At 52.4% G+C, this 12724-nt stretch overlaps 3 protein-coding genes across 3 annotated transcripts; all 3 read right to left on the reverse strand.

Moving 5' to 3' along the window:
• Positions 1-1971: 1971 nt before the first annotated feature.
• On the reverse strand, positions 1972-4141 carry LOC146761455 (uncharacterized). The gene is made up of 3 exons (XM_085542603.1): positions 3941-4141; positions 3119-3170; positions 1972-2777 (listed from the first exon to the last, which is right to left on the reverse strand). The coding sequence occupies exons 1-3, from the start codon at positions 4139-4141 to the stop codon at positions 2092-2094; spliced, it is 939 nt and encodes a 312-aa protein (XP_085398729.1). The 3' UTR covers positions 1972-2091.
• A 1703-nt stretch (positions 4142-5844) lies between these two features.
• LOC146761456 (uncharacterized) lies at positions 5845-7267 on the reverse strand. The gene is made up of 3 exons (XM_085544316.1): positions 6951-7267; positions 6777-6837; positions 5845-6606 (listed from the first exon to the last, which is right to left on the reverse strand). The coding sequence occupies exons 1-3, from the start codon at positions 7032-7034 to the stop codon at positions 5918-5920; spliced, it is 834 nt and encodes a 277-aa protein (XP_085400442.1). The 5' UTR covers positions 7035-7267; the 3' UTR covers positions 5845-5917.
• Positions 7268-9749: 2482 nt separating this feature from the next.
• LOC107311914 (uncharacterized) lies at positions 9750-11184 on the reverse strand. The gene is made up of 3 exons (XM_015858816.3): positions 10785-11184; positions 10609-10669; positions 9750-10438 (listed from the first exon to the last, which is right to left on the reverse strand). The coding sequence occupies exons 1-3, from the start codon at positions 10866-10868 to the stop codon at positions 9750-9752; spliced, it is 834 nt and encodes a 277-aa protein (XP_015714302.2). The 5' UTR covers positions 10869-11184.
• Positions 11185-12724: the final 1540 nt, after the last annotated feature.

Here is a 12724-nt window from a genome sequence, read left to right on the forward strand (position 1 = left end):
AGGCTCCTCTGGACAGCCTTGGGTGAAAGGAATAATCTTTCTGGAGGACCTTGTACAAAACAGACTGAGACAAGGGAGGCATTTAGGAACTCCACGTTCTCTGCATCTTCCGTTACCCGGGCTCCCACCTCGTTCATCAATGGGCCTACATTGCCTCTAGAGTTAGTTTTGTCTGCCGTGTATTTGAAGAAGCAGTTTCTGTTGTCCTTGACCACTCTATCCAGGCTAATCTCTAAGGAGGCCTTAGCTTTCCTGGCTGCCTCCCTTAATTCTCTGACAACAGGCTTTTGTTCCTCCCAGGCAGCCAGACCCTCCATCCGTGATCTGTAGACTCTCCTCTTCCACTTGATTTTTCCCAGCAGTTCCCTGTTTAACCATGCAGGTCTCCTGGCTCCCTTTCTTGACTCCCTGCCTGTTTGGGATGCTCTGATTGTGAGCTTGGCAGAAGCAGTCCATCAATGCTTACCAACTATCTTGGGCCCCTTTACCTTAAAGGGCCCTGTCCCGTGGGACTTCCCCTAGCAATTGCTAGAAAAGAACCAGGTTGGCCCCATTGAAGTCCTGGATTGTGATTCTGCTTGGTTTTCTGATCCTTCCACACTAGATTCCAAACTCCATCATCTCCTGGTCACTACAACCAAGGCTGCCCTCAACCTTCAGCACTTAAACAAAACCCTCCTTGTTAGTGAGAATGGGATCCATCAGCGCTCCTCACCTAGTTGGCTCATCTACCGTTTGCATCAGGAAGTTACCATCAATGCACTGGAGGAACCTCTTGGGTGGCTTGTGGATGGCTGGCTGAGCAGGTCTCCCAGCAAATGCCAGCACAGTTAATTTACCCATTATAGCAAGGGCCTGTAATTGTGAGGCTGCTATCAGCTGCCTGTAGAAGGCCTTGTCAGCCTCCTAGTTCTGATCCTTTGGCCTGTAGCAGACACCTACAGCAGTGCCACCCATATCAGCCTACCCCTTAATTCCCACCTACAAACTCTCAACGTGGTCCTCGTCCACCCCCTGGACAGTACTCAGCGCGTTCTAGTTGCTCTCCCACGTAAAGAGCAACTCCACCACCTTGCCTTGCTGGCCCATCTTTCCTGAGAAGGACACAGCCATCCATGACCACATTCCAGCCTTGTGATCTGTCCCACCCAGTCTATGTAATTGCCACCAGACCTTCATCATCTGCCTGAACACGGATTTCTAACTCCTCCTGCTTATCCCCTATGCTGCATGCATTGGTGTACAGGCATTTCAGGGAGCAAGCTCAGCACGCCGATTTCATCATAGGGCAGTGGGAGGCCACGTGGCCTTGATCAGTCCTGGAGAGCTGCCCCAACAGAGCAAGTCTAGCTAAACCACACCCCCCCTCAAATGTTGTTTAAAACTCTTGGAATGAGCTCCGCTAATTCCCATCTCAGAGCCCTTTCGCCACTGTGAGATACACCTTTCCCATGCCTTACTGACCAGTCTGGAGTCTTACAAAACCAGCCACAATCAAAGAACCCACAGCCCTGCCTATAGCACCAGTCCCATAACCAGGCATTTGTGTCATACTGCCAGAGGCTCAACACCCTGCCACACAGGTTGCAGCCAGCAAGGTGCACACACCAAAAATGTTTGCTCACCGTGTGTGCTCTGTGGGTAGCAGCCAGCTGCTGCCCTCACTGAGGCTACTGATGGCCTGGTAGCCTGGTCCAGAGTGGGCAGTGCTGGCTCCTTCCACACAAGCTTGGCAGCCTGCCCACAAGCTGCCAGCCCCCTGGCACAGGCAGAGAACTTTTGATGTATTCAAAAAGCCCCCATCGGCCCCTTTTGCTTCAGATCCCTTCCCCAGTGCAGTCTTAACTATTCTTCATAGAGAGAGATTGCTCTTATTGCTAAAAGCCAAGAAAGAAGGATAGCAATTGTCTGAAAACTAGCATGAATTTAATGAAATTATTTTTTTAGAAATCTGAAAGATCTCAGACTGAAACTGTGTTATGCAAGTGATGTTCCTAGGGCTGAGATTCCTCTGTTCGAAGGATGTTCTCATGCACCATCAACTCCTCCACTGGTGGCAGTGTGCAGGAAGAGGTGCCAGGTGTTTGATCTTCAGTTCCGCTGCCCGACTTGTTGACCATTGTTGTTAGTCTTGGGCTGTTTCAGGGACACCAGGAGCTGCCGGTACAGCCTTTCCGCAGCGATCCTGTCTGATTTCTCTGTGCTTCTCTTGTCAGTGAAGCCAGAGTTGAAGGGCTGGCAGGTTTCAGTTTTGGTGCCCGCTTTTTTCTCCAGGCTCAAGGCTGGTCCCTGGGATGGTCTTGTTGCTGCTCCTGCTTCCTTGTGCCCTTTGGGAAGCACTGGGGGGCGCATAGGCCAAACAGGCCTCTTGGTCTTGTATTCCCACCAGCGTTTTCTCTCTTCTGTTTGAACAAGGCCCTCCTGAAAGATCATCCCCTTCACTGGTGGCTTTGCGCACTTGGAGATATCAGGTGGCAGGTCTTTAAATCCACTGCCAGGCCTTGAATGCTGACTCAGTGTCCTCGGGGTCCCACGTGCCACCAGAAGCTGTGGGCGCTGGTCCAGTCCAGGAAGCCTGCCGGGTTTCCCCATGGAGTTCGCAGTACCAGTGTTCATGAAAAGAGAGTGGCACGGACTGCGCTGCAACCAAGGCCGGGTCATTCCAGGCAGGATCAGATGGGGCATGATGGGACTGCCCTGCCTTCTCGATGCTTGCTGCCAGGAGCCACGTGGCCTGCACAGGGGGCTCCTGTGCCTGCCTGCCTGAATCTCAGCACCTGTAAAACAGGGAGCAGGTCTGAGCCACAGTAGGGCAGGGTCACTGGGTGTCCTCCAGGCCCACCTGGTCTGGCTGCTACATGACAGAGGCCCGTACGAAGCTTGGCTCCTCCCAGCAGGCTGGTCCTGCCTGGGAATGTTCCAGGCTGACCCTCAGGGGACTCACCTGACATCAGTGCTAACACTTGCTGCCACAATCCCCACCATTGCCGGCGCCGGTCAGAACCCTACAAGCACATGAACGTGGCACAGTGAGAGGACATGCAGGGCAGCCCTAATCCTCACCCCAAAGCCCCGAGTCACCTAGCCTCAAGTGACTCCCATCCTCAAATTTCCCTACCTGCCGGCGCCAGGTAGTTGTGAGCAGAGTCACCCCAGCCACCAGAAGGAGGCTGGAGATAAGGAGAAAGCTGTCGACAACCATTGCTCAAAGCTGGCCACGACCGCACTGGGAGGGACCGAGTGCTGGCTGCTGGTTTACACGGGCAGAGCCATGAGGTCACAGTCTGGCAGCTGGGGATAACTCTCTGAGGTCACAGTCCCACAGCCCATATGGAAGTAGGCTGGCAGTAGCCCCCAGCATGGGAATGGGAGGAGTTATGGACATAACTTGAGTTTAATCAAAAAGTACATAGAATTGGAGCTTTGGCAACAAGTGAACACATGTACCAGTTTGGGGACCATCCTTGAGATGCACTGCTGCCATCTTTACTTCAGATACCTGAGTTAGACACGAGTTACAATGGGAAAGTGGTTTTAGTTTGCTTTTAGTTCTCCCCATCCTAGTCCTTTTTTAAAGGGCAATTAAATAATCTTCTTCAAACTGAAATTGCTTTGTACAGAATACAGCTGGTGTGAGACCTCCCTCACCTTTGCTCTGTTTTTCCGTCGTATTATTAACCCACTATTATGAGGAGGGTAAGGAATAAGCAGCTGGGCAGGAGCTGGGGGAGCAGCCATGGTTAGCATCCCCACAGCTTCGGGATTCTGATAAGTTAGCATTCCAGGCCTCGGTATAATTGCTCATTTGTGAGCAGTGTAGATCTAGGATCCTCTGGACAGCCTTAGGTGAAAAGGATGATCTTTCTGGAGGACCTCGTACAAAACAGACTGATACAAGGGAGGCATTTAGGAGCTCCATGTTCTCTGCATCTTCCGTTACATGGGCTCCCACCTCATTCATCAATGGGCCTACATTGCCTCTAGAGTTAGTTTTGTCTGCCGTGTATTTGAAGAAGCAGTTTCTGTTGTCCTTGACCACTCTAGCCAGAGTAATCTCTACGGAGGCCTTAGCTTTCCTGGCTGCCTCCCTTAATTCTCTGACAACAGGCTTTTGTTCCTCCCAGGCAGCCAGCCACTCCATCCGTGATCTGTAGACCCTCCTCTTCCACTTGATTTTTCCCAGCAGTCCCCTGTTTAACCATGCAGGTCTCCTGGCTCCCTTTCTTGATTCCCTGCCTGTTTGGGATGTGATGATCGTGAGCTTGGCAGAAGCAGTCTGTCAATGCTTACCAAGTATCTTGGGCCCCTTTACCTTCAAGTACCCTGTCCCATGGGACTTCCCCTAGCAATTGCTAGAAAAGGACCAAGTTGGCCCCACTGAAGTCCAGGATTGTGATTCTGCTTGGTTTTCTGATCCTTCCACACGAGATTCCAAACTCCATCATCTCCTGGTCACCACAACCAAGGCTGCCCTCAACCTTCAGCACTTAAACAAAACCCTCTTTGTTAGTGAGAATGGGATCCATCAGCGCTCCTCCCCTAGTTGGCTCATCCACCGTTTGCATCAGGAAGTTATCATCAGTGCACTGGAGGAACCTCTTGGGTGGCTTGTGGATGGCTAGCTGAGCAGGTCTCCCAGCAAATGCCAGCATACTTAATTTACCCATTATAGCAAGGGCCTGTAATGGTGAGGCTGCTATCAGCTGCCTGTAGAAGGCCTTGTCAGCCTCCTAGTTCTGACCCTGTGGTCTGTAGCAGACACCCACAGCAGTGCCACCCATGCCAGCCTGCCCCTTAATTCCCACCTACAGACTCTCAATGTGGTCCTCATCCAACCCCTGGACAGTACTCAGTGCGTTCTAGTTGCTCTCCCACGTAAAGAGCAACTCCACCACCTTGCCTTGCTTGCCCATCTTTCCTGAGAAGGACACAGCCATCCATGACCACATTCCAGTCTTGTGATCTGTCCCACCCAGTCTCTGTAATTGCCACCAGACCTTCATCTTCTGCCCGAACACGGATTTCTAACTCCTCCTGCTTATCCCCTGTGCTGCATGCATTGGTATACAGGCATTTCAGGGAGCAAGCTGAGCATGCGGATTTCACCGTAGTGGGGTGGGAGGCCACCTGGCCTTGATCAGTCCAGGAGAGCTGCCCCAACAGTGCGAGTCCAGCTACAACCCCACACCCCTTTAAATCTCGTTTAAAACTCTAGGAATGAGCTCCGCTAATTCCCATCCCAGAGCCCTTTTGCCACTGTGAGATACACCTTTCCCATGCCTTACTGACTGGTCCGATGGCTTACAAAACCAGCCACAATCAAAGAACCCACAGCCCTGCCTATAGCACCTGTCCCAGAACCAGGCAGTTGTGTCATACTGCCAGAGGCTCAAAGCCCTGCTGCACAGGCTGCAGCCAGCAAGGTGCACACACAAACACCGTTTGCTCACCCTGAGTGCTCTGTGGGCGGCAGCAAGCTGCTGCCCTCGCTGAGACTACTGATGACCTGGTAGCCTGGTCCAGAGTGGGCAGTGCCGGCTGTGTCCACGCAAGCTTGGCAGCCTGCCCACAAGCTGCCAGCACCCTGGCACAGGTAGAACACTTTTGCTGCCTTCAAAAAAGCCCCCATTGTCCCCTTTTGCTTAAGATCCCTTCCCCGGTGCAGTCTTAACTGTTCTTCCCAGAGAGAGATTGCTCTTATTGCTAAAACTCAAGAAAGAAGCATAGCAATTGTCTGAAGACTAGCGTAAATTTAATTAAATTATTTTTTTAGAAATCTGAAACATCTCAGAATGAAACAGTGAGATGCAAATTATGTTCCTAGGGCTGAGATTCTTGTGTTCGAAGGATGTTCTCATGCACCATCAACTCCTCCACTGGTGGCAGTGTGCAGGAAGAGGTGCCAGGAGGTTGTTCTTCAGTTCCGCTGCCCGACTTGTTGTTGACCATCGTTGTTAATCTTGGGCCTTTTCAGGGACACCAGGAGCTGCCGGTACAGCCTTTCCGTAGCGATCCTGTCTGATTTCTCTGTGCTTCTCTTGTCAGTGAAGCCAGAGTTGGAGGGCTGGCAGGTTTCAGTTTTGGTGCCTGCTTTTTTCTCCAGGCTCAAGGCTGGTCCCCGGGATGATCTTGCTGCTGCTCCTGCTTCCTTGTGCCCTTTGGGAAGCACTGGGGGGCGCATAGGCCAAACAGGCCTGTTGGTCTTGTATTCCCACCAGCGTTTTCTCTCTTCTGTTTGAACAAGGCCCTCCTGAAAGATCATCCCCTTCACCGGTGGCTTTGTGCAGTTGGAGATCTCAGGTGGCAGGTCTTTAAATCCACTGCCAGGCCTTGAACGGTGATGGAGAGACCTGGGGGTCCCATGTGCCACCAGAAGCTGTGGGTGCTGGTCCAGTCCAGGAAGCCTGCCGGGTTTCCCCATGGAGTTCGCAGTACCAGTGTTCATGAAAAGAGAGGAGCATGGACTGCATGGCAAACAAGGCCGGGTCTTCCCTGGCTGGATGAGATGGGGCACGATGGGACTGCCCTGCCTTCGTGATTCTTGGAGCCAGGAGCCACGTGGCCTGCACAGGGGGCTCCTGTGCCTGCCTGCCTGACTCTCAGCACCTGTAAAACAGGGAGCGGGTCTGAGCCACAGTAGGGCAGGGGGGCCCCCAGGGATCTTCCAGGCCCACCTGGCCTGGCTGCTACATGACAGAGGCCGGTACGAAGCTTGGCTTCTCCCAGCAGGCTGGTCCTGCCTGGGAATGTGCCAGGCTGACCCTCAGGTGACTCACCTGACATCAGTGCTAACACTTGCTGCCACAATCCCCACCATTGCCGGCGCCGGTCAGAAACCTACAAGCACATGAACGTGGCACAGTGAGAGGACATGCAGGGCAGCCCTAACCCTCACCCCAAAGCCCCGAGTCACCTAGCCTCAAGTGACTCCCATCCTCAAATTTCCCTACCTGCCGGCGCCAGGAAGTGGTGAGCAGAGTCACCCCAGCCACCAGAAGGAGGCTGGAGATAAGGAGAAAGCTGTCGACAACCATCGCTCAAAGCTGGCCACGACCGCACTGGGAGGGACCGAGTGCTGGCTGCTGGTTTACACGGGCAGAGCCATGAGGTCACAGTCTGGCAGCTGGGGATAACTCTGTGAGGTCACAGCCCCACAGCCCATATGGAAGTAGGCTGGCAGTAGCCCCCAGCATGGGGATGGGAGGAGTTATGGACATAACTTGAGTTTAATCAAAAAGTACATAGAATTGGAGCTTTGGCAACAAGTGAACACATGTACCAGTTTGGGGACCATCCTTGAGATGCACTGCTGCCATCTTTACTTCAGATACCTGAGTTAGACACGAGTTAGAATGGGAAAGTGGTTTTAGTTTGCTTTTAGTTCTCCCCATCCTTGTACTTTTTTTAATGGGTAATTAAATGAATCTTCTTCAAACTGAAAGTGCTTTGTGCAGAATACAGCTGGTGTGAGACCTCCCTCACCTTTGCTCAGTTTTTCCGTCGTATTATTAACCCACCATTATGAGGAGGGTAAGCAATAAGCAGTAGGGCAGGAGCTGGGGGAGCAGCCACGGTCAGCATCCCCACAGCTTCAGGATTCTGATAAGTTAGCATTCCAGGCCTCGGTGTAATTGCTCATTTGTGAGCAGTGTAGATCTAGGGTCCTCTGGACAGCCTTAGGTGAAAAGGATGATCTTTCTGGAGGACCTCGTACAAAACAGACTGAGACAAGGGAGGCATTTAGGAACTCCACGTTCTCTGCATCTTCCGTTACCCGGGCACCCACCTCATTCATCAATGGGCCTACATTGACTCTAGAGTTAGTTTTGTCTACCGTGTATTCAATTGAAGAAGCAGTTTCTGTTGTCCTTGACCACTCTAGCCAGAGTAATCTCTAAGGAGGCCTTAGCTTTCCTGGCTGCCTCCCTTCATTCTCTGACAACAACGTTTGGTTCCTCCCAGGCAGCCAGCCACTCCATCCATGATTTGTAGACTCTCCTCTTCCACTTGATTTTTCCCAGCAGTCCCCTGTTTAACCATGCAGGTCTCCTGGCTCCCTTTCTTGACTCCCTGCCTGTTTGGGATGCTATGATCGTGAGCTTGGCAGAAGCAGTCCGTCAATGCTAACCAAATATCTTGGTCCCCTTTACCTTCAAGTACCCTGTTCTGTGGGACTTCCCCTAGCAATTGCTAGAGAAGGACCAAGTTGGCCCCACTGAAGTCCAAGATTGTGATTCTGCTTGGTTTTCTGATCCTTCCACACGAGATTCCAAGCTCCATCATCTCCTGGTCACCTCAACCAAGGCTGCCCTCAACCTTCAGCACTTAAACAAAACCCTCCTTGTTAGTGAGAATGGGATCCATCAGCGCTTCTCCCCTAGTTGGCTCATCCACCGTTTGCATCAGGAAGTTATCATCAGTGCACTGGAGGAACCTCTTGGGTGGCTTGTGGATGGCTGGCTGAGCAGGTCTCCCAGCAAATGCCAGCATACTTAATTTACCCATTATAGCAAGGGCCTGTAATTGTGAGGCTGCTATCAGCTGCCTGTAGAAGGCCTTGTCAGCCTCCTAGTTCTGATCCTGTGGCCTGTAGCAGACACAGCAGTGCCACCCATGCCAGCCTACCCCTTAATTCCCACCTACAAACTCTCAAAGTGGTTCTCATCCACACCTGGACAGTACTGAGTGCGTTCTAGTTGCTCTCCCACGTAAAGAGCAACTCCACCACCTCGCCTTGCTAACCAATCTTTCCTGAGAAGGACACAGCCATCCATGAACACATTCCAGCCTTGTGATCTGTCCCACCCAGTCTACGTAATTGCCACCAGACCTTCATGATCTGCCCAAAAACGGATTTCTAACTCCTCCTGCTTATCCCCACATGCTGCATGTACTGATGTACAGGCATTTCAGGGAGCAAGCTGAGCACACCGATTTCACCGTAGTGGGGTGGGAAGCCACCTGGCCTTGATCAGTCCTGGAGAGCTGCCCCAGCAGTGCAAGTCCAGCTAAACCACACACCCCCTCTAATCTCATGTAAAACTCTAGGAATGAGCTCCACTAATTCCCGTCCCTGAGCCCTTTTGCCACTGTGAGATACACCTTTCCCATGCCTTACTGACCAGTCTGGAGTCTTACAAAACCAGCCACAATCAAAGAACCCACAGCCCTGCCTATAACACCGGTCTCATAACCAGGAAGTTGTGTCGTACTGCCAGAGGCTCAACACCCTGCCACACAGGTTGCAGCCAGCAAGGTGCACACACAAACACCGTTTGCTCACCCTGCATGCTCTGTGGGTGGCAGCAAGCTGCTGCCCTCGCTGAGACTACTGATGACTTGGTAGCCTGGTCCAGAGTGGACAGTGCCGGCTATGTCCACGCAAGCTCAGCAGCCTGCCCACAAGTTGCCAGCCCACTGGCACAAGCAGAGAACTTATGATGTATTCAAAAAGCCCCCATCGGCCCCTTTTGCTTAAGTTCCCTTCCCCGGTGCAGTCTTAACTGTTCTTCCTAGAGAGAGCTTGCTCTTATTGCTAAAAGCCAAGAAAGAAGGATAGCAATTGTCTGAAGACTACCATAAATTTAATTAAATTATTTTTTTAGAAATCTGAAAGACCTCAGACTGAAACCGTGTGATGCAAATGATGTTCCTAGGGCTGAGATTCCTGTGTTCGAAGGATGTTCTCATGCACCATCAACTCCTCCACTGGTGGCAGTGTGCAGGATGAGGTGCCAGGAGGTTGTTCTTCAGTTCCGCTGCCCGACTTGTTGTTGACCATCGTTGTTAATCTTGGGCCTTTTCAGGGACACCAGGAGCTGCCGGTACAGCCTTGCCATAGTGAGCCTGTCTGATTTCTCTGTGCTTCTCTTGTCAGTGAAGCCAGAGCTGAAGGGCTGGCAGGTTTCAGTTTTGGTGCCCGCTTTTTTCTCCAGGCTCAAGGCTGGTCCCTGGGATGATCTTGCTGCTGCTCCTGCTTCCTTGTGCCCTTTGGGAAGCACTGGGGGGCGCATAGGCCAAACAGGCCTCTTGGTCTTGTATTCCCACCAGCGTTTTCTCTCTTCTGTTTGAACAAGGCCCTCCTGAAAGATCATCCCCTTCACCGGTGGCTTTGTGCAGTTGGAGATCTCAGGTGGCAGGTCTTTAAATCCACTGCCTGGCCTTGAACGCTGACTCGGTGTCCTGGGGGTCCCACGTGCCACCAGAAGCTGTGAGCGCTGGTCCAGTCCAGGAAGCCTTTCAGGTTTCCCCATGGAGTTCGCAGTACCAGTGTTCATGAAAAGAGAGGGGCACAGACTGCGCTGCAACCAAGGCCAGGTATTTCCAGGCTTGGTCACACGGGGCACGATGGTACTGTTCTGCCTTCGTGATGCTTGCAGCCGTGAGCCACGTGGCCTGCACAGGCGGCACCTGTGCCTGCCTGCCTGACTCTCAGCACCTGTAAAACAGGGAGCGGGTCAGAGCCACAGTAGGGCAGGGGGGCCACCGGGGATCTTCCAGGCCCACCTGGTCTGGCTGCTACATGACAGAGGCCAGTACAAAGCTTGGCTTCTCCCAGCAGGCTGGTCCTGCCTGGGAATGTGCCAGGCTGACCCTCAGGGGACTCACCTGACATCAGAGCTACCACATGCTGCCACAATCCCCACCATTGCCGGCGCCGGTCAGAAACCTACAAGCACATGAACATGGTTGGAAGTGACAGGACATGTGGGGCAGCCCTAACCCCCACCCCAAAGCCCCGAGTCACCTAGCCTCCAGTGACTCCCATCCTCAAATTTCCCTACCTGCCAGCGCCAGGAAGTGGTGAGCAGAGTCACCCCAGCCACCAGAAGGAGGCTGGAGATAAGGAGAAAGCTGTCGACAACCATTGCTCAAAGCTGGCCACGACCGCACTGGGAGGGACCGAGTGCTGGCTGCTGGTTTACACGGGCAGAGCCATGAGGTCACAGTCTGGCAGCTGGGGATAACTCTGTGAGGTCACAGCCCCACAGCCCATATGGAAGTAGGCTGGCAGTAGCCCCCAGCATGGGGATGGGAGGAGTTATGGACATAACTTGAGTTTAATCAAAAAGTACATAGAATTGGAGCTTTGGCAACAAGTGAACACATGTACCAGTTTGGGGACCATCCTTGAGATGCACCGCTGCCATCCTTACTTCAAATACCTGAGTTAGACACGAGTTAGAATGGGAAAGTAGTTTTAGTTTGCTTTTAGTTCTCCCTATCCTAGTACTTTTTTAATGGGCAATTAAATGAATCTTCTTCAAACTGAAAGTGCTTTGTGCAGAATACAGCTGGTGTGAGACCTCCCTCTCCTTTGTTCAGTTCTTCCATGGTATCATTCAGCCCCACCATTATGAGGAGGGTAAGCAATGGAGCAGTTGGGCAGGAGGTTGGGGAGCAGCCAAGGTCAGCATCCCCACAGCTTCAGGATTCTGATAAGTTAGCATTCCAGACTTTGTAATAATTGCTCATTTCTGAGCAGTGTAGATCTGGGCTCCTCTGGACAGCATTGGGTGAAAGGAATGATCTTTCAGGAGGGCCTCGTTCAAAACAGACTGAGACAAGGGAGGCATTTAGCAACTCCACCTTCTCCGCATCTTCCGTTACACGGGCACCCACCTCATTCATCAGTGTCCCTACATTGCCTCTAGGGTTAGTTTTGTCTGCCGTGTATTTGAAGAAGCAGTTTCTGTTGTCCTTGAACACTCCAGCCAGGTTAAACTCTAAGGAAGCCTTAGCTTTCCTAGCTGCTTCCCTTTATTCTGTGACAACAGCCTTCCATTTCTGCCAGGCGGCCAGCCCCTCCATCCATGATCTGTAGACTTTTCAACTTGGGTTTGCCCAGCAGTCCCCTGTATAACCATGCAGGTCTCCTGGCTCCCCTTCTTGACTCCCTACCTGTTTGGGATGCTCTGTTCGAGAACCACCTCTGGGCAGTACTCAGTGTATTCTAGTTGCTGTCCCACGTAAAGAGCAACTCCTACACCTTGCCTTGCTGGCCCTTCTTTCCTGAGAAGGACACAGCCATCCATGACCACATTCCAGTCTTGTGATCTGTCCCACCCGGTCTCTGTAATTGCCACCAGACCTTCATCTTCTGCCCGAACTCTGATTTCTATCTCCTCCTGCTTATCCCCTGTGCTGCTTGCCTCGGTGTACAGGCATTTCAGATAGCAAGCTGAGCACGCCGATTTCACCCTAGGGTTGTGGGAGGCCACCTGGCCTCGATCAGTCCTGGAGAGCTGCCCCAACAGTGCAAATCCAGCTACAGCCCCACACCCCTTCAAATTTCGTTTAAAGCTCTTGGAATGAGCTCTGCTAATTCCCATCCCAGAGTCCTTTTGCCACTGTGAGATACACCTTTCCCATGCCTTACTGACTGGTCCGATGTCTTACAAAACCAGCCACAATCAAAGAAACAACAGCCCAGCCTATAGCACCAGTCCCATAACCAGGCATCTGCATACTGCTAGAGGCTCAACGCCCTGCTGCACAGGATACAGACAGCAAGGTGCACACACCAATAATGTTTGCTCACCCTGTGTGTTCTGTGGGTGGCAGACAGCTGCTGCCCTCACTGAGGCTACTGATGGCCTGGTAGCCTGGTCCAGAGTGGGCAGTGCTGGCTCCTTCCACACAAGCTTGGAAGCCTGCCCACAAGCTGCCAGCCCCCTGGCACAGGCAGAGCACTTTTGATGGCTTCAAAAAGCCCCCATCGGCC

Source organism: Coturnix japonica, chromosome 3, assembly GCF_054131305.1.
Source record: "Coturnix japonica strain WE chromosome 3, WE-NBRP24, whole genome shotgun sequence".
Lineage (NCBI taxonomy): Eukaryota > Metazoa > Chordata > Aves > Galliformes > Phasianidae > Coturnix > Coturnix japonica.